Below are 25532 nucleotides of genomic sequence, written 5' to 3'. Positions count from 1 at the left end.
TTGAAAGCAGTCTGGAGTAATGATAGAATTGAAACATGTTTTGTTACTTACATGTCAGGTTAAAAGTAAGCCTAATAAGATAGTTTCAAAAATCTTCTTTTGATTCCAACAGTCACATTGTGGTTGCTTGTCATCCTGCTGAAATAAATATGCATTGGGAAAAAGGAACATTTATGACAAAAAAAAGTAAATATGTGTGAGAGACGAGATAAACAGGAAAGTGCAGGAATTAAGCTGGCTGTCTCAGAGTTATTTGAGTTACAGCCAGAAAATTCTTTGTTTATCTCCCAGTAAAATATCTAAGTTTCTGTAGGACCATGATAGCAAATACTGCAAAAGTGGCAAATAAAACCTAAAAGTTATAGTCTTAGGGGAGTTTCGTGACAAAGCCATTTACTACACTTGCTTTATTGTCCCTTTTTTTTTCTTTTTCTATTTTATTAAATGTAACGAAACAACCTTTTCTGGGTTTCCTTGAAACCTGTAAAATTAAATTTTAATTTATTAGGTCAAGAAATTTAGAAATACTGAGATTTTGGTTCAACAGTTATTAAAATATGACCAAGAAAATTATTTGGAATTACAATTGGGGTTTTGAAACTAGTGAAGGAAAAGAAGAGTACCTGAATATATCATTTGAGATTTTTAAAAGATCCTGTCTATTCAGTCATGTATATATACGTTAACTTTGGGCGAAGGAGATAAAAAGAAAATCAAGAGGAATGTCATTGTCTAAAGACTAATATTCTGGTGCTGTCTATTCCAGATCTGTTGCAGAAGCCACAGAGGTTGATCTCAACATGAGAGTTGGATTGCATACAGGCAGGGTGCTTTGTGGGGTCCTGGGTCTCCGAAAATGGCAATATGATGTCTGGTCAAATGATGTGACTTTAGCTAATGTAATGGAAGCTGGAGGACTGCCTGGGTAAGTGTGAGAAAGAACCATAGAAAAAGAAACAGAAACCTATATGGGTGAAGAATATATTTCCTTCTTTGAGGCATTTGCAATGGAATTGCTCTCGATAAGAAGGGTTGTGTTCGTAAGAGCAATCAATGTATTATGTGATTTATCCTGTGGAATTCTCCAAATGATCTTGATATTTATGTTAGTAATAGGTTAGATTAGAAGCAAAACATTTCCAAACGAAATCCTTATTAGAAGCTGCCAAATATAAAGAGTAGGAATGAGGCAATGCTAGGAATGTAGGAATGGTAGACTTTCACCATTTCATATTATAAAAGTAAAACCCTCTAGTTATTCCAGGAAATTTTTACCCTTGCACCTCTAGACATGGGGGGGGGGGGGGGTGCCTTACTCCTTTTACATGGCAAGATTTCTAACACTAGTAGCGTGCTATAGCAAAAAAGTACCTGTTTATGCACTCAAATATTGCTGGTGTGTGTACAAATGATACGGTAGCACATAAACCTGCAGCCAACCCATGGGGCACATCCTGGAATTTTAAGTACTCCTTGGACAGCCTTGGACCCAATTTAAATGCACACAGTGCACTTTTGCAAAGGTGCATGGGTGTGCTTCTGTGTGCAACTCACATTTGGACTGGGACCTACCATCCTCTGTTGGGTTTTTACAAGATCATGATTTGCTGAACAAGGGGGAAATGGAAACTCTTAATTTTTTGTGGTTAAGATGAGTTACTTTCTGTTTGTTACCTATGTCTGCCTTAGACTATTTTGGCAGTGTTATTTTGTACATTCCTTACCTTAAGGCTTTCCAGTGATAAAAATCTGAACACATGTTTAATAGAGGAAAGCAGTAATAGCTTTTCAGATATGTTTTGCGAAGACATTTCAAATATAAGGGGGCTTTTGGGAGAAAATGTGAAGACAGTTTTCGGGATAAGAAAACTCACTAATAGTGTCAAAGATGGCTGTGCTGCCAAAACAAAGTGAATTAGAAAGCTGCCTACAAAACAGAGTGAGTAAATGAAAAAAGTCAGGGACATGAAGGGGAACAGAAAAAGAAGTTTCTCCTTTACGCATAGGAGAGATTCGGAGTGTGAAATCACAAGTTTCAAACAGCAGGATGTTTTTCCAAGCAGGCAGTGAGGTAAACACTTAAGAAAGCCACACAACATGGAAGATGATGTGCAGACTTTCACTTTCTACAAATCAACAAATCTGCACGTGTTTGGAGAGTCAACAGTTATCTTTCTGTTCACTCTGCTCAAGTTTAGAAAATACATGTAGTAGAAATACTTCTATGTTCTATTTGGCTGAAAAGACAAAACAAAACAGGGTTTTTTACATCAAAAATGGGGTTTTGCACGTAACTTGACCTCTTTATGATCTTCTGCACAGGAGTGTATTTCAGTACATAATTCAACAACAATTTCAACAACAACGTCCGATTTTTCTCTCCAGGAAAGTTCACATTACAAAGACCACCTTAGAGTGCCTAAATGGGGACTACGAGGTAGAACCAGGATATGGTCATGAAAGGAATAGTTTCTTGAAGAAGCATAATATTGAAACATATTTTATTGTGCCATCCCATCGTAGGAAGGTAAGCTCCACAAATTCTAGCTTGTTCTGTGATATGTTTCCGTAATTTAACAACTGTTCTGTGATATCCTGAAAGCAGAGGCAATACTGGTATTTCTTATTTCTAAAAGCTCCTCAAACACTCTTGAAATTAGGTCTTTTGGTTTTGACTGAAGCAGGAATGCTGAAAAAGCTAACCTTGAATGTTACATAGAGAAGATGATCAATTTACTTTTGAAGTTTAAAAATAAAACAATTTTTCCCTTTACCCCCCAAAAAAGCTGTTGTTTTATTCAGAATAATTAATTAATCAGATAGAATCATTCTATCAGAAATTATATGATATGTTACTCCAAAAATTTAATTCACTCTTCCCTTCCTCCTCCCTTCAAAAGGGTGTTTCAGAATATTAATGCTCACAGCTTGGCTATTTTTCTTCTATTTTTCTTTACTCTTTCATTCCCATATTCCTATGCCATTTTACTCATGGTTTCCTAACCCTTTCTACAACCACTTGTGATACTGGTGGCTCCTTTACTGGGCCCAGAGAATTCCCCAATGAATAGACACAGAAAAAGTAGTATTTACAGACATGTCATGCCCACAGCAGAAAAGTTAATGAAATGAATTCAGCAGTGATTGAACATCCCCTGGAAGTCTGGAAAAGCGGCCATGTTGCCAAGCTGTGCAACACAAGCCCTTCTATCCAGGTCAGAGAAAGAGGCTGCGGTCAACCATCCTGCTTTCAAATGTATATACCACTGTACCATTGGTCAGGTATTTATGCTGAAGCTGAGTAAATTTTCTAAGATTATTGCAGCAAATAATATATTCTCTGTCCAAAACATACATGTTTTTTTCTCCTGCTACGTTGAGCTCCTCATGGCAAATTCAATGTTTTCCTTGCTTGCTCTGCCACCTCAGACTCCCACAATGATTTTGGTCATCCCTGTCTTACCTTAGCTGCCCTTCCCTCCACATTTTATTAAGCTCCCTTCTCCCTTCAGCTTCTTCCTTTTGTTAGACCCCTGGAGATGTGCTGGGGAAAGAGGAGTAAGTCAGCAGTACTGTTGAGGGACAATAACATTTTCTGTTCTTTTCTTCTTTTTGGTGGAGAACAGAAAATGGAAAGTGTGGAAAGAATAAGGTAAGAGAAGATTTTAGCTCATTTGAGCAGGAACTTAATTTCTTAGATGTTGCTCAGGATTTAGCCACCCCTGATGGAGATGAATGTGACTCCTCTTTCTAACCAGATTTTCAGGATAAGGAGAACAGAGGCCCAGCAGTGCGATGGTAATATCTTGAGTCTCAGCATGCAGTGAAGGTAGTGACAGTGATTTTCCAACAGGTTCATTTATAGTCACACCTTTCTTCCTCAACCAGTTACTGAGTTTAGGGCAGCCTTCTATTCTACTACAAAATGTTTTGTGACTTCAGTAGGAGTCTTGAAAGTCCATAATCATCATTTAAACACATTCAGTTTGTTCCAACCTTTTCCACATCAAATGAGGCTTATCTTAGAAGTTATCTGCTGTAATATGTTTACAGGCCAAGAGAAACTTTATTGCTCTTTATCTCAGACAGACAACTCAGGATACAGACTTTTGCACCCTTATCTTCTGAGACTCTGCCCAAACACATTTCATTCAGGGATTTGACCTTTAGAGGGAAAATTATAATATCCAATTCTGAAAGTAAGTACGAAAACAATACAGATGAGGTTTTAAGGTGATGTCAAAGCTCCATGCTTGAGGGTGTTAGCCAATGGGTGTTTGACAAAAATGTAACCAGGGAAAAACAGGTCATCTTGAATTCCATGCCCGCAGTCAGTTTCTTGGTCTGAATTTGATGACTCAGGGAGTTTTTATGGAAATGTTGGGAGTCCAGTCACCAGGGGAATTTGGTGCTGGGAGTGAAAACTCCAGTTGTTTAATCCTGGAAAGGCTGCTGCAAGGATGTTTTTTTATGCACTTCCTCTAAAGCATCTTGTTACTAGAGACATGGAGTGTTCTCATCTGCTGTGAAAATCATGCAATCTCACATTTTGTTCTTCTGGTATGTATGATGAGATTCAGTTTTAGGTAGTATGAAAGAAAATAGGTGGAAAACCAGTGGGCTAGATTCTGTTTTGGCAGTCAGTGAGAGATTTTTCTGGTGGCTTTCTTGAAACCAGAATTAGTTCCTAAATTAATCAATCCCAATAAAGAAGAAAATGTAAGGGAGGGTTTAATTAAGGTAGGTGTGTTGCTTATTGCTGCTAGATTTGTTTGTCTTGGTTTTCTGCTGTTTTCACTCCTACAGCATTATGTATGATTTCATTTCCTATGTTATTATGTATCAGGTTTCATTTCATATTGAGAAGATAAATAGCTGAATTTCAGGAAATTGTTCATAGGTTGGTGCACAGAGACAAGTAGAGAGAAAAGGGGATAAATATGGCTATTACTTATAGAAGCTGTATTGTGTCAACTCCGCTGCATAAACCAGTGATTGAGGAACAGAAGCTTGACATTCACATATTAAAGTAAACCAGGTCAATGCATGTTTAATGTGCAAGGATGAGAGCCTACTACTGTGTGAGCACACATTTCTTCGTCTTTGCAAGATTGCTGAGAAACTACTGGTGACTGCTGAGAACGACTGATCGGTTTGTCATCGGCTGCATAAACCAAATGCCATCTTACCCGTGGGTGTCACTGATGGGTTTGTGGAAGTGGCAGATGCTGTGGTACAGCTTGGCTAACGACATTAGCTCTCCGGCATGCATCAATGGCGTGTCAGCCAGACTGGCAGAAAGAAACGCTTCATGAATTTTACTGGTATTGACTGGCTTCTCCACTGGGCCTACAGATCAATCAGCATGACACTTCGCTGTTTGTCACAGTACATCACAGCTGTCCCCAGTCTTTGTATACTTGCATACTGATCATTGGACTACAAGCTACATAATAGTATATTTACCTTCAAAATAAACACCTGCTGTCCCCTCCTACCCTGACTCAGCCATTAACTCTTCAGAGACAGAGAAACAGAAGGCTACCCATGAAGTACAGACAAGATGGAGTTTCTTTAGGTGAATTCAGGTATCTGCTGGTTTAATATTGTATTCCTTCCTCCGGAGCCTCAGTAGCTGAAATGCAGACACATTTTTTATTCTTTGTGCATCGTCTCTGACATTAATATGAACTGACTTTAGCAGGTATGATGCCAAGAGGAATGAAAATCAATGTTATGAGCAACAGATGGCCAAGAATCTGTTGAATTTGAAAGGTAAATAGGCCCATTTAGGGTTTTTTAAATTTTTATTTATTTCTTTAGAAGGCACATACCCCTCATTCTTCCATATTTGGTCTGACAGGAAGATCTTTCATTACAAATATTGTCCAAGCCAAGAATGAGAATAATGGTATAAGACGACTCATTCCTGTACCAGTTACATTTTAATTGTGAACAAATTATAAAGTATTCCCAATTTTTTTAATCTTTTATTGAATCAGCTAAGAACCACGATTTTGTGATCTGATTGCTAGTTTGGTGTATAAGCTAATATGTGTGAGAACACTTCTAAGTGGCCACTGAGGGAATACTTTTCTTTTTGTTTTGTTACAGTTTTTATTTTGGTAGAGATTATATTAGATTATTATTATTATTATTATTATTATTATTATTATTAAGCAATAATTATGCATGTTTGACCGGATAATATTCAGCTTCTAAACAGACTTAAATAATTCATCTGATTTCCAAAGGCATATAGAAATTTTTGGGATTAAATTGAATTTTTTTGATGGCCACCATAGTTAAAAACTTACGCAAATATGCTTTTTAAATATAATACAAAATGTTGTAATGTCCTGACAAAGTTTCTAGTCCTGAAAATATCAGAACATTTCTTTTAAGTAAAGTTTAATTATGTCTTCATGATATTTGCTATTGCTACAGAAACTTACAGTGATGTGACCAAAATATGGCACTGAGACAAGACTTGAAAAGTTTGATTAATGTAACTAGCCACAAGAGTGACCACATACATGAATATCTTGGACTTATAAAACAGGTCTGATCCAGTTAGAAAAACAGATCTCTTTCTAATATATTAAATATTCACAAGATCCATACTCTATGCTTTAGACACATGGACATTGTCTTAGTTTCAAAATGTCCTAGCTTTCCGAAGTGTTGTAAATATTACTGTATGTGGATGTTATTTCAGGGAAAAAAAAAATCTAGGCCAGATCTATTAATCTCAGAGCCCCTTACAGGAACTTTATAATTCTGTTTAGACCCAGCTAAATAGCTTTTTCCATTAATGATTCCTCAGTAATCTACCTGACTAATCCTGTTCCAACTTTCAAACTGTATGCTTAAAATTTAATTTAAATTTTTTTAATAGAGTGGATCTGGCTTTCATCAGAATTCTTTGTTCTTTCATTGTCAGCACTGACGTTAGTCAAAGTATCTTTGCCTCAGTTTTACAGCTGGCATAGCTGGCTCCCAGAAGGACAGCAGAGGTAGTGAGCTTAGCTGGACTGTCTACTTCAGTTCTATGGTTGCTCTAGAAAGCATGATTCTCCTGCAGTATAACACCTCCTAAGATTTGGCCGCAACCTCTGTGATAACCAGGTGGTTTTGTACTTGGGCTTACTTCTTTGTATTTGTTGCAGCAATTCACTCTCTGATGGCACCTCTCTAGTTTTGAAAAGGCTCATTAATTTCACCAGCTGAGAAAACAGCCCAGCACAGATAATTAAGGAAAATTCCTAAGGTACTTTTACAGATAGCCAAGCAGTGGTCAGAAGGGATCAAGTTTTTGTGAGGGCAAAGATTTCTCAGAATGTATTAGTTTTTGCATTTACAGAAGTGGGCCTGTTACTCATTGCCAGATTAAGGGAACCTGCTTCACTGAGTAGCTTTGCCAGCTCTAGAGCTAAAGCAAAGACAAAAAATGCTATAGACCCTTAACAGGAAGCCATAGAGCTGTGTCCAGGAAAGGGGGTCATAAAAATTATAAAAATCATAGGGAAGCACTATAGATACAACTTATAAATGATTCCTATATATTTGTGTCTCGTGGATTTTACAGCATACCTCAGATATAATCAATAATTAGCTTCCAATAGGTTGCTCATCACCATCTGCAAAATTTCTACTGAGGTACTAGTGAGTTATTCACAGCTAACTGTGTATTCAAAGATATTAGTTATCTTTTATTTGTGGCAATATGTAAATCACATGGTATCTGCATCTACTATTTGAACAGCACACAGTGATGGACATTCATGAAAAGTCCATGAGAGTGACTACCACATCTGTTTGTCCTTTGGAAACTAGCTGTTTCTCTGAAAAGGCTGACATTTCTCTGTCCTACCTTACCATATACATACAAAGCCATGCCAGGCAGTCTCAGAAAATCCTTTCTGTAGCTTGGACAGCCCTGCTGTATTGTCTGAGGTCTCTGAGTAATGCTATGATCACCTTGAAAATCCCAGGTGAAAGGGTCTAATTTTTTTTTTTTTTTAGTTATCCAGACAGAAGGAAGCGGATGCTGGTTAGAGGTATGGTGGTCTGTCTCCTGCCTGGTTTGCTGTGTTGAATCATGCCCTAAACATTCCAACACAGGCAGCTAAAATTTCAGTTTTATTTTTGTCCAAAAAATAATTATAGCCAAACCAAAATACCAGCAGTCTATTTGAAAAGAGAAGTTAAAGCAACAGTTGAGGAAGAGAACACTTTTGTCAGTCTTATGATTTCAGGAAAACTCAGTTGAAAACCTGAAGGTTCGGGAATCCTCTCAATAAGCAAACACAGCTCAGCAGCATCTTTTGGAAAATACTCTTTAAAATGTAAAAACTCAAAAACTCTTGCAAATGTTGGAAATATCTAGAGCAATTATCTACACTACAAACCTGTGGCATAATCTATTGTGAACTGCAGATGGATTTAACAGCTGAAAAGGTTGATCGGTTAATTTCTTTGACTCATGATTGAATAGGCAGAAATTCAGCAACCTGAGACTTGTTCTAACTTGCATGACAATAGCTGCAAGAAAAGTGGCAAAGGCTGTCACATCACTTTCATATGTTGTTGTTTCATCTAGCATGAACAGATGTGATATTAAACTTCCTGCGTTGCAGTCCTGTCACCAAGTAGTAACAGGAAAATAAACAAATTTTCTATCAGTCTGCTGCTTGAAAAGGCAGTGTTTTTTGACTTGGAGTACAACTCCTCCTTTACTGTTACTCAGCATAGCTTTGTTGCATGAAGTAGATGATCTGCCTTCTATGTTAAAATAAATTACTAGGCTCCGTATCTTTCCACCACCAACCAACGGGTTTTGTCTGCTTATGTCTTTCCTGTGGCTGATTTGATTTTTTCCCCCCCGTGTGGAATAAACTTTATGCAATATAGCACAGAGAAAACAACATAGATTCATGATGGCTTTTTTGCTTTGTATAGATGAAATAACATAGTAACTACATGTGCTTGCCTTTTGACTTTATTGATTAATCACTTTTACCTGTGAATCATTGTTAGCAACCAGCATGTTTCACAACTCTAACTGCTCATATACACTCTTGAGATGCTTTCTATCATGTCTTAATAATACTTTCATCTAACTTTTTGAAGTGAAGCATTTTGATGTATATAATCCATATATTACTAGGATTTTTGATAGCAGGTTGTTGGATTTTGTCTGTCCTGATTAAAAGATGTCATCTTAGAATCATCATGTGAACAATAACAAAAGAAGAAGGCTACAGAAGGAAAAAAAGTAAACTGCGTGAAACAATAGGTCTAAAATTACTGCACTTAATTATTTTTAATTTATTATTTCCATTCAAATTGAAGTTCCATCTATATTTGTAGGAAATTTCCTTCTCTGCAAAGTTAATTTGATTTAATCACTCTGGTTAGGTCTACGTGAATATGCCACACTGTTCTCAGATTCTCCTTTTTTTTCCAAACATGTAAAATTTGTGTTTTCCACGGGGCACTTATGGCCCAATAAATACATCCATGCGGCTAGCAGCTCCCTAGGATTTCTTTGCATCTGACTCTTCTAAAAATATCCAGTCCACTTTGTCTCCAGAAAGTTTTCATGGTCATTGTAAGTTGTCAGCTTTCTGGACTAATTCATTCTCAAGATGTTTTTTACTTAAGTGACCATATGCTTACCAGCCCTTATGGAGTGCTAGAGCTCTGCCTCCCAAACTCTTCAGCAGTAACAGAAGAAGAGAGCTTTACAGTTAATGCAGGGCATATGAAAACTTTTCCACCTACTCAGACAAACTCTGCCCGTTGCTAGTGCACAGCAAGCAAAAATGTATTTGACAAAATTGTTCTAATTCGAAATGCCCCAAGTTAGGCATCTGAGTCCATAGCTGGGCACACACTGGTGACTTCTGCTTTCAAATTGATGACTACCTGCAGCTACCGCTGCTGCCATGCCTAGGAGAGTCCAGGGTGGTCTTTGCTGTCAATGGCTGACAGCTCCTACTGAGGAACTTAACTGAGATCTGAATGCATAACTTGGGCATTTCAGGTTTTACCACCTCAGATGTACCTTAGCAGATCTGATTTAACAGATAGACACACAGCCTTTTGATGGAAGCTCTAGCTTATATCTGGACATGGGCTGATCTGTGCCTGAGACTTTGCATTGCCCAAGTTGTTGGAATATACACATCCCGACACTGGAATTAGACTGCTTGTGTTACCACCCAGCAAACACAGACAGAGGAATGATGCTTGTGTTGCAGTGTGTTGCTCTACATCTTCAGGATTGTTTCTGCAGTTCCCATGAAGCTGCTAGTGCATCATCATCAATGTGACAGCCCGCGGCTTGGGCTGTCAGTGATGGCGGAATTAGTGATGTACTGTAACATTGTTCTCCTCTCTTTGTTTTCTTCCTCCAGAAATTTGGAATCTGTAGAAGGGAGAAACATAGGGCACTGGTATAAGGTTTTCTCTGTTATAGATCTCCTAGAGATTGTTTTAGTCTTCACAGCTGCTAAAAACTTTTTCTACATCTGTGTTGAGAAAGTAGCTACACCATTCTGAATGCTAAGAGTTTGTCTTATAGAAGCTGTATTATTTCCTATTAAAAATCACTAATATACTTTCCTGACAGACAACTGAGGTGTGATAAGCAAAATGTATCATAAAGGCAGTAGAAAAGGATGGAAAAGCAAATGTCTGATGATTTTAACTGTGAGAAGAAAAAAAAACAAATAAGATTTGCTCGCCTATCTCAGGACAAAATGGCTTGCAGATAGTAATGCAACAAATACTACTACCAAAAGGCATGGTCCTGCCTGCCTGAAGATACGAAGCACAGACAGACATAGTGCCACAGCATGTATGGTTTCTGTAAATGTGTTTTGAATGTCATTAGTATCTTCTTTCCCATGCCATTTTAAGCACTGCAGTTGAATATACTTTGGGGAACAACAGTCTGCTGCTGTTTCTGAGAATCCCAGATAAGCACCAGTGAATCCCTTACCAGAGTATTACATGAGATTCAAACACTGGGGCGTTTTCCCAGAATTTTAATCAGTGCTTGTTTGTTTTCTGCATACTTTAAAGATGCTCACAAAGCTGTAGATAGTCCGGCTGCTTTCAGAGCGCTCTGTTAGAAAATCCCAGCTCTTAACCTTATTTGCCAGCTGTGTTGCAGCAAACAACCAACCTTTCCTAAAATTATGAAGCAAATGAACAGTGAATAGAATAAGAGATGATCCGAAGGGTCAAAAAGAAGTGTGAAAGTAAAATGTATTGACAAAATGAGCTGGAATGAGAATGCTGCAGTCCAGCTTCCAGCTTTCCTGTAGTGCTGGCCTAGAGGAATTTCAGAGAAAAGGCAGAGTGAAAGACATTGGGGTTGGGTTTTTTGGTTTGTTTGGGGTTTTTTTAAGTCTGTTTTAACAGACTGTACTGCTTGTTTTGCCTTTATCAGAGGCTTACAGCAGACGGTGAGATTACTTAAATATTCCACTCAGAAGTTCACTGTGTCAAAAGTGTTGTTATGCTGTAAAAGTAACAATAAAAAAGGGACATCATGTGTGAGATGAAAGTGGGAGAGAATTCCTTTGTTGTATTTTTGATACTGTGTGTATATAATAGTAAAATGGAAAATCCTTAGTCCCAGTGCAGAATCCGTATGTCCTGCAACCACTAGATTTAAAAAAAAAAAAAGAAAAAGCTATATATAAAATTATACATGATCTGAGAACTGACAGTGTGCCCTACTTGTGTGTATAGCAGTGTCCTTTGAGTCATTAGGTTCTTGGCCAGCCATGAAGAACAGTAGCTATACGTGTTCCACACATTTTCATAGCATTGCCCAGTAGTTGAATTCGGAAGGGGCCTTTGGAGGTCATGTGGTCGACCTCCCTCCTCAAAGTAAGGCCAGCATCGCAGTTAGATCCACTTTTGAAATTGCAGGTTGCTCAGGGCAACTCATCTGAGTGAGTGCTGAGTGTTTCCCTGTCTGGAGATTCGGCAGCCTGCTCCAGTGCATGATCATCCTCACAGTTAAATCTTTGTATTGAATAGTAATTTCCCTTGGTCCAGCCTGTATGTTCATTGCCACTTGTGCTTTTTTGAGCATTTTTGGGATGAGTCTGGCTCTGTCTTCTCTCTAACTACTACTTAGGTGGCTGAAGACAGCAATTAGATCCCTCCTTAGCCTTCTCTTCTTCCAGCTAAATGAACTTTATTCCCTCAGGTTCTTCTCATATGTCATATGCTTTAGAACCCTAATTGTTTTGGTGGACCTTTGCTGAACTCACTCCAGTTTGTCACTGTTTTTCTTGTACTAGGGAGCCCAGAAGTAGACACACTACTCCATTTTCTTCAGTGACCTGAGTTGAAAAACTTCTATTTGACTCCAAGACAGCTGGAAAACTCCCCTGTATTTCCAACATACAAAGGGTGTATACTATTGATACATTATCTGCTGATAAGATTTATAAACAAAGAGAGCAGTCGATAGTATGAGCTAAAAATGTTCTACCTACTTCTTTGAAGATATAGTCCGGAAACTGCATGAACATATGTGTTTGAGGAAAAGTCATGTTGGTGACAGGGCCACACTGCCTGAGCAAAACTGTATCCATTCCAAGTTTTCAAGTTGCAAGTTGTTCTCAGAAATGCATCTATTATAAGAAGTGCGCATTGAGAAAAGTCTAAATTCTTCTCTTTTCACAGGTCTTCAAATCCTTGTAGGAGGATATAGTCATGCCCATGTGCTCACCTTTCTCAGTCATGCCTTCTTGAATCTTTTGCTAGTAAGATGTTCTACCTATTCTTTGCCACTCTTGCATCTTTACTACGGCATTTCCACAATGAAGGCTGTCAGGCAGCTTCTGTAGCTCTCTGTACTTAAAGAGTGTCTTTTCCAGCCAATCTGATGGAGACCTAAAACCGAAGTTGTTGACCTAGTTAATGCAATGTCCACAGTGAAAGGTTTGAGCAAAGAAAGAGCTAATGATCTCTTGAGATATGGTCCACCTGTAAACTTCTGTGTATTCCCTTTTTATCTCTGTGTCTTAAAAAAAATGAAGCAAAATGCAAAACTGGAGGGAGTTTCAAGAAAGTTGCTCATTTTTGTTCTATTAAAAGGTTGAAAGGGAGACTGAGTAAAATATATAGTACTTCTAGAGGAATTATGGCTAAATTAGGAAAATCTGTAAATGGAGTACCTGTCCAAAAAGTATGTTTTAGCTGTTGGGAATGGTAGCTCAAAAGCTGATCATACCTGCCATACTCAAGCCTAACAACTGTCCTTGTACAGTATATTCTATGCGGTTATTGCAATATAGCGGTAAGTCTTCTGCCAGAAAGCCCTCAAAAGAAAGGGTTCATATTGGGAATCTCTTCATGGAGACTTTTGTTAAACTATCACTTATACAAGTGATTACACACTAGATACACTAACGTCCCTTTAGATTCCAGCTGATGACTGTGCAATACAGTGCTGGTGATGCCAGCTGGCTTCAGTCAGCCTTTCAGTGCACAATAAAGCACATGCGCATACCTAGGCACCTTTCCACATTTGAAACAGGTCACATTTGTAACATAGCCATCTGCTAATAAAAAATGTGCAACTGTTTATACACAAGTCATTTTTGTGTTTCATAGCCACAGTGTAACTGACTAAACAGAGTATTGGTAGATCAATAGGATGTACCCTTGATTCTCCAGAAAATGTAAGTGCATAGCTATGTGCATTAAACAGCATAAGAAACCAATACCTGAGATGCCATTCAGAATATCGGCAGTGTCATTTGCCCTGTCCCTTTAAATTTAGGTATCCATGAAAACATGCATTAAACAAATGCTTCCAGTTTACTATCTTCTTCATTCCTTGATCATTGAAATAATGATGTAAACTGCTCTAGTAAATCATAGTATTGTGAAGACTGGACAGCAAATCCTCAGTGCCATTTGTGGGGTTTAGAGCATTTGAATAAAGTTTTTGGAGTGTGATTTGCTCTGTCTTTTGTACCTAGGAACACTAGGGACCAAATCCTCTGTGCTTCTTTATTTTGCTGTTCCAGAAAAAAAATGATTTTACAAGCTTAAATTCCCATACTGTGATGGCATGGGGTCTTTCCACATTTCCCATGAACGCTGCTTTACACATTCCACATGCCAGAAGCATGAATAAGATTGGTATAAATACTGAGGGTGGAATAAAGGATCACTCTTATTCTGATCTGTGAAAGCATCTGAACATGTGCTAGGGGTTTACTAAAGTCAGCAAGAGTTAAATACATGCTTAAGAGTTAACCAAGAAAATATTTGTCCTTGCTGAACTGGGAGCTCTGTGGTAAAAGGAATAGATTATAGCCAACCCTTTGAGAATATTTCTTTGTGGTATAACACTTCTTGCTTTGAAGAAAAAAGATGTAAGATATAACCTCAGTGCCTCACAGACTCCTTTTAGGGCATGTATATAAGTGTATCTTTAAAGCAAAAGCTACCCTTTTCTGATTTTAATGGGCTTACCAGTGGCTGAAGTAACAAAATAAGGAAATAAGAAAAAGACTGAAATTATATTTTTTAACAGCAATTAATAAAAATGCTAATTTTCTCCTTATTTTTTCCTGTATTTTTCCAGAATTTATTTTAAGGTTAAAGAAATACAAATATTGCCTCTTTTATGAGTTTGTCATTAATACGCTTTTTTATAGTCTACATTCCTATGTAGAAAACAGTTCCCGAAATGTTAAGTATGTGTTTAAACACTGTCTGTTCAACAGATTCTTTATCTCTCAGGTTAAAAAAAGATGAAATAATCTTCATCTGCAAATATACGATCTTTATCAAAATGCATTGCTTCTTAATTAGAATATTGCTTTGTTCTGACCACTAGGTGGTGTAAATGTCTGCAGGTATGTATGTCTGCATAGGAATGTAATGGCACAGTTATAAATATTATTTTTCTGACCAACAGATATTTCCTGGACTGATTCTCTCAGACATTAAGCCTGCCAAAAGAATGAAGTTCAAGACAGTCTGCTACCTGCTTGTTCAGCTCATGCACTGTCGTAAGATGTTCAAAGCAGAGATCCCTTTCTCCAATGTCATGACGTGTGAGGATGACGATAAGGTAATCCATGTGGGCTCTTTGGGCATTGGTTCCAGGGCCGCATCAAGCAGACCTGCTCTGAGAACATATGGGGTGACCTGATCAACTGATAGAGGAGTTTCTGGTGTTCCTGCTGGAGCTAGAGCTATCTAATGCCCACAGCCTTCTCACAGTAAAGACAAAACTTAATTATAACAGGCCTCAAATTTGGAGCTCCTCTTGAACAAGCCAGCACAGGTGGCCTACATGGCTTCTATTAAGGGTTTCCTTCACAGGAATTAGTTTCTGAGGCTTTTTCTGCGATTACCAAGGGCTGTTCTTTTGCATCATAAGTCCATCACAGTCTGAAGCTGATGGCAGCAAATGCAAAATAACAGAATAATTTTGTATCTCTAGATGGTTCTCTAAAAAATGAAAGGCAACTGATTAGCCAAAAAACCTCTTAGTCCCTAATACAAATCCTAAATACAAAAGTCCCTGATACAAATATGAATACTGCTTTCTTGAATGGCTTGTAATGACATAACTCAAAGTTGCTTTATATACTAGTAGCCTGGTATACTTCCTTTTCTGTGTGTGGATCTACCCAGAAATTTATGGAGAAAAAACCTTTGAAGAGTTGCTCATTCCATTTTCTTTGCCAGCAGGTGGCAATATTACATAGGTCACTCCACCAGTGCTCCAGGGCACTGGTGTGCATTGGAATCAGTAATTCATCTTGAATGGTTGCTCCACCTTTTTTTTTTTTGTCCTTAAATAATGTACATTCATTGACGATTCAGTCTAAATCTTTCTTACTTACATTCTAATTTTATATTTTGATTTTACGTGTGCTTGTGTTTCTTCTGCAGAAAAAGGGGAGAAAAGTCCGTTAGTTCCTTTAAAACACACTTTCAGTGAAAACTTTCAGAAACTCCAGACTTTATTTTGAAATTGGCCATGAACAAGGCCTTCCAATTGTGAATTAGTACTGTTCTTTGAGTATTTAAAAAAAATAACCCACACATTCTTTGAAGCATATGCAATACTTTACGATGTGTCTTGTGTATATATATGTATAAATATGGTAGTATATGCAGAAAATCCCAATATGGGTTTGCTAGGGATCTGATGAAAATTTTCTCACGTCAGAACATTTGCAGTGAAGTTCTACAATGCTGTCTTTAACTGAACCAGTTGTTCTGAGCTTTTGTACCTAATACGTGACATTTATTGTAGAGCATGATATATGATTTTAATATAAATACACTGTGTTTCAATGCAGGGTTTCTTCAGAGATATCAGTCCCCAAATCATGTAAAATAAGCTATGGCTATAAAGGCTTTGAAGCTAGTACATTACTGTAGCATGAATTCATTTATTTAATTTCTGAGAAATATAAATACTGGATCTTGATCACATGTAAGACATAATGTAAGTCTACTGTATGAAATAATAATAGAGATAAAAATAAGAGACCTAGTGAAAATAATTATATGTGAGCAACAGCTATTTGGATTAAGCACAGTAACTTTAACCCTATTTCAAAATGGCAGAATAGATAATATAATTTATTCCATATATCAGAATAACTCCCATTGTCTACCCTCATTCCAGATTTTAAAGCAAAGCAGCATTTTCTTTTTTTTTTTTAAAGGCTGTTTTGTTCCCCCTATTACTATGCTATAGGCATAAATTTGGATTATAAAAAACACCCAAAGATGTACCTTCTGCTGCACCTTAAGCAATACATATGCTAACTAATTGTTGTTTATCTTTATGAAGAGCAAAATTGCATATTCCTGACAATATTCCTGAAAGCACTCAGTTTCCCTACAAACTTGTGGGACAAATGTCTCTGCAAGAGAATAACTTTATTCTGTTTAGAAACTTTTAGAATAGTTGTTTGGCTGGCAATTTAAGATTTCTGTTATGGCTAATAGAACCCAGAAGATCAGAAACTTAACAGGTAATGGGATCTGGTAGTTTGAAGAAAAATGTTTCAAGTAGCCTTATAACTGTTTAATGCTGATATAACCTGCTCTCTACATATAAAGCCAGCAAAACAGGACTTGGAAAGTTACTTTATCTTTGCTAAGGTCCATTCTTCTTTATGATCAGAAAACTAAGGTATCAGTCAGCAGTTAACCCTTCCCATTGTTCTTAAGTATTCAGGTGTAATATACATATAACATAACCTATGTAAGCTAATGAACTGCTGTAGTCCACTGTTTGTTCACTGATGAGGATCTCATGAGAACTACTTCTTGTGGAATAAGACAGGAAACTGCCATTCCTGCAGAATTACTTAAATAGTGATGACTACCTCTTTTTACCATCTGGTTTAAAAGGATATTTTGTAGCATAGGCTTTAAAGAGTGGGCTATTAAGTACGGACTGCTCTGAAGAGAGAAATTTTGTGTGCTTCTGTAACAGCTTGCTGACAGACACTACTGATTATATCCTGAGCCAATGTTGTCCTTATCCTTGAGCAGAGTTGTTTCGAATTGTCTTCCTGAACTCTGCAGATGTTAGACAAAAAAGTATTCCTTTAACTGTATAAAAATAGTACAACTTGCTTGAGCTTGGTTGTCAAAACTCTTCTGGGAAGTAAGGCTTGACCCCTTTTGAGGTGAAAAGGGTATTCAATTGATGTCTCTTTCTTCCTGCTCAATGTGCTAAGCATTAGGTGACTGTTTTTTCTTTTACAAGATTGGCCTACATCTTTCTCACTCTGTGTTTAAAAAATGCTGCATCTACAAGAGTATTTTGTGAAGGCCCTGATCCTTTCAGTGTGCTGGGGCATGTGCAGTCATACTAGTGCAGATCTAGCTGTAATGGTTTAGATTACAGTGCCCTCAACTGAAGGTTACCACCAGTGTGGCTGAGATGCTGCTCACCATCTTCTGAGTGCTCTCTGTGAAAAGTGAGACAGATTATCTAAAATTCCTTTCAGATACGCTCTGTGATAAATCTTTTGCACTGAAAAGGACTATGAGTGATCATCTTGTCAGTCGTGCTATCAGCCATGGAGGAATTAACCCCAGTGAGGGACAGGTTAGCTTTGATAATTTATTTTACTGCTCCATCTGGATCTGCAAGTGCACTTAGGGCATACCCACGAGGTCTTAACAAGAGAGCCACCTGGGTGAGTTAAAGACAGGAACACTTGAGATTTCAGACCCTCTGAAGTCACATATGGTCATTGTGCAAGAGGTTAAGGAAAATTATCTTTTCAAAATATATATTGTTACCTAGACAGTCTTGGACAGTAGGACTTTTCTTGTATCGTGAAGAGCCTGGTTATCTTGTCTTCAGGATGTCCAGAGCTCCATGTCTTCCATCAAGAAAAAACTTCTAATTATTTTTCTAGGTAAAGTCACACTGATTGGGATCAAACTGATTATTTCCTCAGTGGCAGAGAAGTGTCAGGGCAGTAGGTGAAAAGAATTTCTGCGGATGAGGATTAAAATCCTAGAATGCAGTGGGGGTTTTCTCATTCATTTTAATGAGATCGGGATTTCAGCTAAGGAGTTTTTAAAAGATGGCAATCACATGGAGATAAGATCTCTGTCTTTTGTAGTTGCTCTGCTTAATGAATTCCTTGTTCTGGCTGTGAGCTTGAGATAATATGAACAGCAATGAAAAATTTCAGCGTTAACAAAATCTGTTCTTCTTTCTTCATCTGTGCTACAGAGGAGAGCATTAAGGACAGCCTCTGAAAAACTCAGGAATCGTTCCTCTTTTTCTACCAATGTTGTATACAACACTCCAGGAACTCGAGTAAACAGATACATCAGCCGTTTGATAGAGGCCCGGCAAACTGAGTCTGAGATGGCTGACTTGAACTTCATTACCCTGAAGTATAAACAAATTGAGCGTGAAAATAAAGTAAGGGTTTTTTAAATTATTTTTACTGATTTCAGTGACCATGAGCCAACTAGCATTGTTTTTTTGTTTGTTTTTAGACAATATTTAAATTCTACTCACTATCTTTAAATAATCCTCTGGACTGTCTCTCAGTTAAGAGGGAGACATTATCTCCACCTTCTATGGAAGCACTTGGAGGGGATAAAAAGAAAGATCAGTATCTTTCTACTCATCAAGATCCTCCCCCATGAAGTTACACATCCTGTGTTTTGGCCTTCCTTTTCCTTCTCCAAACTGCCTGACCTGCGTCACCTGTTTGATGCTGTCTCATGGCAATGTGGCTGTCTACTGACTCATCTGCTCTGGAGAAGTGTTAATGACAGGAGGATGCTTCCCTCTGCATATGTAGCCTGATAAGTATTGATCCCATCAATCCTAGAAAACATAAAAATATCTTAAATCTCTGGGCAAGGTTGTGATCTTCTGCCAGTGTGACTGTGCTGAAAGCAGTGGACTTACTCCAGACTTACAAGCATGCATATAAGCTAACAAAGTAGAGCTGGTTGTTCCTACCTTGTATGGGTTTTATTTGTAAATACAGATTGTTTTAATTGAAAAAAAATAAAAGCCTTTCGTTTATGTGTTTGAAAAAGCAGAAGTGATAAGATTTTGGATTAATTTGGCAGTAGCATTTATTTTTCCACTGTAAGTCACTTCGTAGTCTAAGATTTCATGTCACTACTGTTTCGAGTCAGAAGGCTGTGTGCCACATTGGACTCAATTTTTTTAAGGTCTTGAGCATTAACTTTGATTTCAAGTTTCCACAGTGATTTATTATTTAATTGTAATTGTTTTCTTTCAAAATAAGAAAGTCTTTTGGTGTAAATGAGATTGAAATTTGGATCTTTCTGGGAAAACACTCGTGTGTTTCCACCTCTGAAAAGTGTTCTGTTGTAAGGACTGTGGCTTAGTGGAATCAGGGACAGTAACTGCTCAAAACTGAGCCCATGTCTCTCAGTAGCAGCTGCCTCCAGCCTACCTGTTAGTGTTCTGTCCTGAGCAGCTGAGGTGACAGGACTCCTTGAAGGCAGCACCAAGGGGGTTTTGGCCTTTTTTTGTAATGAATAAGTGGAAAGGAGGGAGTGCCACCTCTGCCTGGTTCAAAATGGCTGAATCCTTTTTGCTCCAAAAGATAAACTTACGCCTGAGCCTAACCCAGATTTGACTGGTTACAGGGTGAAAACTAAGCAGCTAGGCCAACAGTAGCGGCTGAAACAGAAGGCTGTCAAGGAAAATGTTGTGTAGACTTGCCTCTTTTTTTTTTTTTTTTTTTGGTGAATTAAGCAATGATTATTTGTATGTTTGTAAAATGGGTAGGGGCTCGTTCTTTCTTACTGAGAATGGACAAGCATGGGTGGCTGGGTGTGTATAAAACTCACTGTCTTAATTTCTTCCTTTCTTTAACAGTACCACCAGCTTCAGGATGAGTACTTCACCAGTGCTGTAGTTCTCTCACTAATTCTAGCTGCCTTATTTGGCCTTGTCTACCTTCTAATAATACCACAGTAAGTTTCTGTCTTTTGCCATTATAATTCAAAGTGGAACATCTTCAAGCATCCTGCACAGGTCAAAACATTAATGTCTTTGGAATGGGAACTAACATCCAAGTTGGTATCTTCTGACAGGAGATTCAGACATCTTCTGATGGAAGAGTCTGACTGTTATCTCTTCCATTTGTCCAAAGGAGCCACATTTTGCTATCTTAATTATAACAATTTCTTCCCTGTTCTCTCACTTTTTTTCTTTCTTTTATTTTTTTTTTTTTTGGTAGAAGGATGCACTTAGAAGACAAAATCTAAGTTGCTAAACTTATTTAAAGCATTTCTGCACTACAAACAAAGGTGTTACTGCAGCTTTTCTAAATGTATTTATTTGTGCTGGCTTTGGATGAGGTACTTCAGGTATTGGTAGCAACATAGATAAAACTATACAGAGCTTAACGGGAACTAAGTACTGAAGTATCTGTCCAGCTTTTCAACCCAAATTTATAGCCTGCATTGAGGTTTTTGGTGTCAATGCTATCATTACACAAACTGCCTAGTGCATAGTTTGGCCATTCCCACATGAGCTGCAGTCAGACTCTGCCTGCACTAAAGCAGACATAACCAAATACTCATGATGTATTTGGGGAGTGTCTAATGCCTATTGCTGAGTGATATAGTTTAGTGATTACTTCAGATTTTGTCAATTCTATGTGAATGCTTACTAAATAAAAAAATTATTAAACTTCACTTTCAAATGTAGGGGTTATAATAAGTAGATATAATTGTGTTCAAGGTATAAAAATGATTAGTAATAAGCTTTTTCAGATGAGAATATCAAAACATTCAAAATAAGCTTCACTCACTTTTAGTAATTATTAGGATTTCAGTGGGAATAGAACTGACCACAAGATAATGCTTTTGAAAATCCCATTTTAAATTCTGGTCTTTTCTATTCATAAATCCCCAGTCAGAATAATACTTACTCCTATATTCTATTATTTCTAATTGAAAGTTTGAGAAACACCTTTTTTACTTTAATAATAATAATAATCATGTAAATTTGTTATATAATACCTTTCGTCTGAAGAATTCAAAGTCACTTACAAAAATCTCTAATTTGCCAGACTAACGACCTCTACTGACTAACTGGAGCATAGTTAAGAACTTGTTCACCTGCTTCTGAAGTAAAGCCCAGCTGCAGTACATGGCAATTTAGAACAAGGAGAGACAAAGAGTATTAGCATAGTTGAAACTAGAATGAATTTCCAAGAATCATATGGTATGGTAGTTGGTAACCTTTCCAAAAAGTACTGTCACTTAAAAAACAGCTGGACAGAGATTCAGTTTAAGCTCTGATCTGACAGACACACAAGCTCCAGCAGAACATGACCACTGAAGGCCATGAAGATGGACTGGTTCATCACTGGGTTAGTTAGAAAAGCCACCCACTGAATGGTCTTAAGTTCTCTCTTCCAGTGTCTGTTGGTGGTGTCTTCATACAAATTACTAGTCTTCTCAGGCTCTTCTCTCGTTGTGACACAGGTGCAACCATGAGCTAGACTAGAACTTTGGAAGTATTGGAAAATTTCCCCTCTCCATAGAACTTGGAGCTTTAAGTTGCTCTTTAGATTGCCAAAGTAGTTATAAGTATGACAAAAGAATGCAAAAGCCAAGACAAGAAGTGTTATGTGTTACTATAATGGGAGAAGTGATAATAATGGTGTTTGACATGTATCACAATATTCCAAGGAGGAGGTTCAAAATCTAGAGGCAAGAAAATGTTGTAAGAAAGCCAGTTGCTGCATAAATACACAGAAAGCAATGGGCTTGACATTCTCACAATTCCTATGATCATCTGAGCAAAACAGCTTCTCAGCTAAAGGCATTTTTTATATCCCCAGATGGAGTTGGTAAAAGTAAGGCTATGTTCCTGTCAACCTAAGCTGTCCAGTTATGAAGGCACACATGCAGTGTAGCCACTAAAAGCCCTGATGTTGAACCTTTCTGATGTCTTATGCTGGGTTTACTTTTAAAAAACAATGTATCCCTTTGTTACTGGTGCCAACCCAAATCTCTGTCAGGGTCCCACTCAGTACTAGTGTCAGTTGTTGGCTGTTGCTGCCTTAAAAGATGCAGTTGCAATCATGTCCCCTGCATTTTTTTCCTCGTATACTACCACCCTGAATACAAGCCAATTCTCTAAAAGCACAGGAGAGCCTGCTGTCTATTGATACTTGTATTCAGAATCCACACTGACAGCATCTAGAGTCACCTCCCCATTCTGGATACACATACTACACCACAGAATTTTCCCTGTTTGTGTATTGGTGGGAATTGTTACATGAGTTTGAAATCAAAGCCAAATACTGAGAAATTCTACAGCAGAAGAATTGCACTCTTCTCTTCTACTGTTAGAAACCCTACATAAGCAATCTTTCCCCAGTGATGGTCAAGGGCACAGATACATATATGCCTGCAGCCATGGCTCGCATATTCTAGACTGGCTGGGTTGTTCTCACAAGACTAGAAAAGAAGGTGTGAAGATCATGTTATTCTGCTGTCATACGGCCCTGGTTCCATGGCTGGCTTGGGGCCAGGCTGTCCCTGAGCATAAATCAAAGCACCAGCATTGGTGGACTAATTTTTGCCAGCTTGCTCACATGCATAAGGTACTGTTCCAATAACACAGGTTTTCTGGAGGAGGGAAGTGCTTGGTCTGCACCCCTCTTCTCATGAAGAACAAGCCTATTTTGAAAGATCAGGAGAGGGAAGATTAAGAATTAAAAGAATTATTACAGCATCTTTGTGAAACCTAAGATTTTTCTAACCGTTGAGGAAGACTCAAAAGGAGGGAGTTGCTCTGTTTCGTTAGAAGAAGGGATCGCAGTCTGGTCTGATTTTATTTGACTTGATAAGTGACTGAGTTGACCGACCTCTGATTTCTGAATCTTTGAGAAGGAGAGATTAGAAGGGAAAAGCATCTGGTAACTGTTACACAGCTGCCAAGGCCACGTAATTGGGCTACACACTCCACTTGTAAGAGTCATCATGCTGAATATTCTTCATTAGCCTACAATTATAAAGTGTCTCTCCTGACACACCATACAGTTGAATTTATGAGGTGCTTTGATCTCCTTGGTGAGGTCAGAGTGGGCACCATATACAAGACCATTTACTGATTTCTCATTCTTGAGAGCAGTGCATTTCACTGTGAAATTTCCTCTGCAACGGTTCGTATTACAGCAAGGGTGAGGGGGAGATCCTCCACCATTCATCCAAAATACCATTTCAGAAGGACCCCTGTGCTGTTCTCATCTGCTACTGAGTTGCATTGCTTTACTTCTATTGTGTTTTTATTCTAGGAGTACCGTAGTTCTTGTTCTCCTGGTGTTCTGCATATGCTTCCTTGTGGCTTGTATTATGTACCTACATGTCACACGAGTACAAGTAAGTGATTTAAGATTTTATGACTATTATTATTATTCTTCCTTTTGGTGGCTATGCTTTGTTTGTCCTTTGGAATGTGAAGCCATCAACCCGTGCTTCACAGATTCATAGAGTCTGAAATCTATGTGCTTTTCAAGTTCATTGCTAAGTAACGTATTAGGCACTTCAAAAACAAAGATGGTTCACTGGAAAGAAGAGTATTTACATGAGTAATCATTACAGCAGTGTAGCATTCAGTGCCATTAATGCTATGTTTTTTGTCTTTTTTGCTACATCTTTGCTGAACACCTACCCCTAGCTACTGAATCATTCCAGTATTCAGATAAACAGCTGCTTTACCCTGACTTTTTCTCCTTTCTGACTACGGAGCACACGAGTTCTCCCTTCCATTCTGACTGGTATCTGGGTGTAAAGTCCTGCTAACTTCCCCTCTGTTTTCAAAACTTTTCCTGCCAAAGCAGCAGCTGTTTTGATGGTAAAGCACAATGTTTTGCACATGCAACCCTTGGCCTTTTCAAAACCTTTAGTAATGATTAATTCTCCTGCATTACATTTTCACAACAGTAATGATGCAGAAGGACATTTGGTTGTTGTAGGAGAGAACTAGGTCTGCCAGATCAGAATAAAGCATCTGCAGACTAATTTTCTGATGAAAGAAATCTCTAGTGGCTTAATCTAAATTTAGTCTTTTCAGACAAATATCAGGAGAAAACACCTACACAGTTAATCAGCTTTGCTGATTAGCACTCACTAATTTTTAGTTAAGAAAAAATGCCCTTTGGCAGGAGGAAAGTAATTGTTTTCATGGAAACATAAATAGTATATTAGCAGAGTATCTGGTACAGAGCAGATCTTTATTTATAAACTTACACAAATATTTGGGAATAATTTTGATGATCTCTTGTTTCATAAAGGCACAGTAGTTTATCATCTGTTGTTCTGTCTATGGATGGTAGAAACACAGATGAAGTTTGTAGGAAATTGCTCCTCTTTATGCCATTTCCCTGGAGCTAGTACAAACTTAAGGTTTGTTCCAGCTGTTTTGGCAGTCAACAGAATTTGAATTCATTCCAGGTTCCTCTAGAGATTCAGTACCTTACAGGATCAAATCCAGCATTAGAAAAATAAAGAAACATAAAAACTCAGAATATTGCAGTTTGAAATGTTGTGGTGAAAATTTGTCTTATTTAATAAATAAAAGATAATGAATATACTAGGTATAATGAATATAAAATTGTAAACCGGTCATTCCCCTATTTTAATCAGTCTTCTGGCACTTATATGCTATTTTACACTGGACAAGTGACTCAACTTCTCCATGCTTTAGCATTAAACGCCTCACTCATAAAACCACTATAATAATGTTTTACTGTACCAGTTACCTGCATTTTGGGGATCTGACAGTATTTATTTAGTTAATAAAAATTCCACAAATAAAAGAAAACAAAGAAAACGAAACCCAAAATGCTATGCTATCATAAAAGAGCAGATGCAATCTTAGAATGACCAAAAGTCAAAAATATAAATCCTTCAAGTGTCAGTCAGAGTTTTAATTCAGACATGTCTCATACCTTACCTTTTAAAGGTTTATT

At 37.8% G+C, this 25532-nt stretch overlaps 1 protein-coding gene across 2 annotated transcripts in view; it reads left to right on the top strand.

The window, feature by feature from the left end:
- Positions 1-25532, top strand: part of ADCY1 (adenylate cyclase 1) — a 164954-nt gene that overhangs the window by 105078 nt on the left and 34344 nt on the right. For both annotated transcript variants that reach the window (XM_076330729.1, XM_076330728.1), the window contains exons 6-11: positions 767-925; positions 2386-2527; positions 14966-15121; positions 18776-18970; positions 20417-20514; positions 23856-23940. In XM_076330729.1, coding sequence (XP_076186844.1) covers positions 767-925; positions 2386-2527; positions 14966-15121; positions 18776-18970; positions 20417-20514; positions 23856-23940 — 835 coding nt within the window. The remainder of the gene's footprint in view (positions 1-766; positions 926-2385; positions 2528-14965; positions 15122-18775; positions 18971-20416; positions 20515-23855; positions 23941-25532) is intronic.

Source organism: Aptenodytes patagonicus, chromosome 2, assembly GCF_965638725.1.
Source record: "Aptenodytes patagonicus chromosome 2, bAptPat1.pri.cur, whole genome shotgun sequence".
Classification (NCBI taxonomy): domain Eukaryota; kingdom Metazoa; phylum Chordata; class Aves; order Sphenisciformes; family Spheniscidae; genus Aptenodytes; species Aptenodytes patagonicus.
Note: the sequence above shows the minus strand (reverse complement) of the source record. Positions and strands in the feature narration are given on the sequence as shown.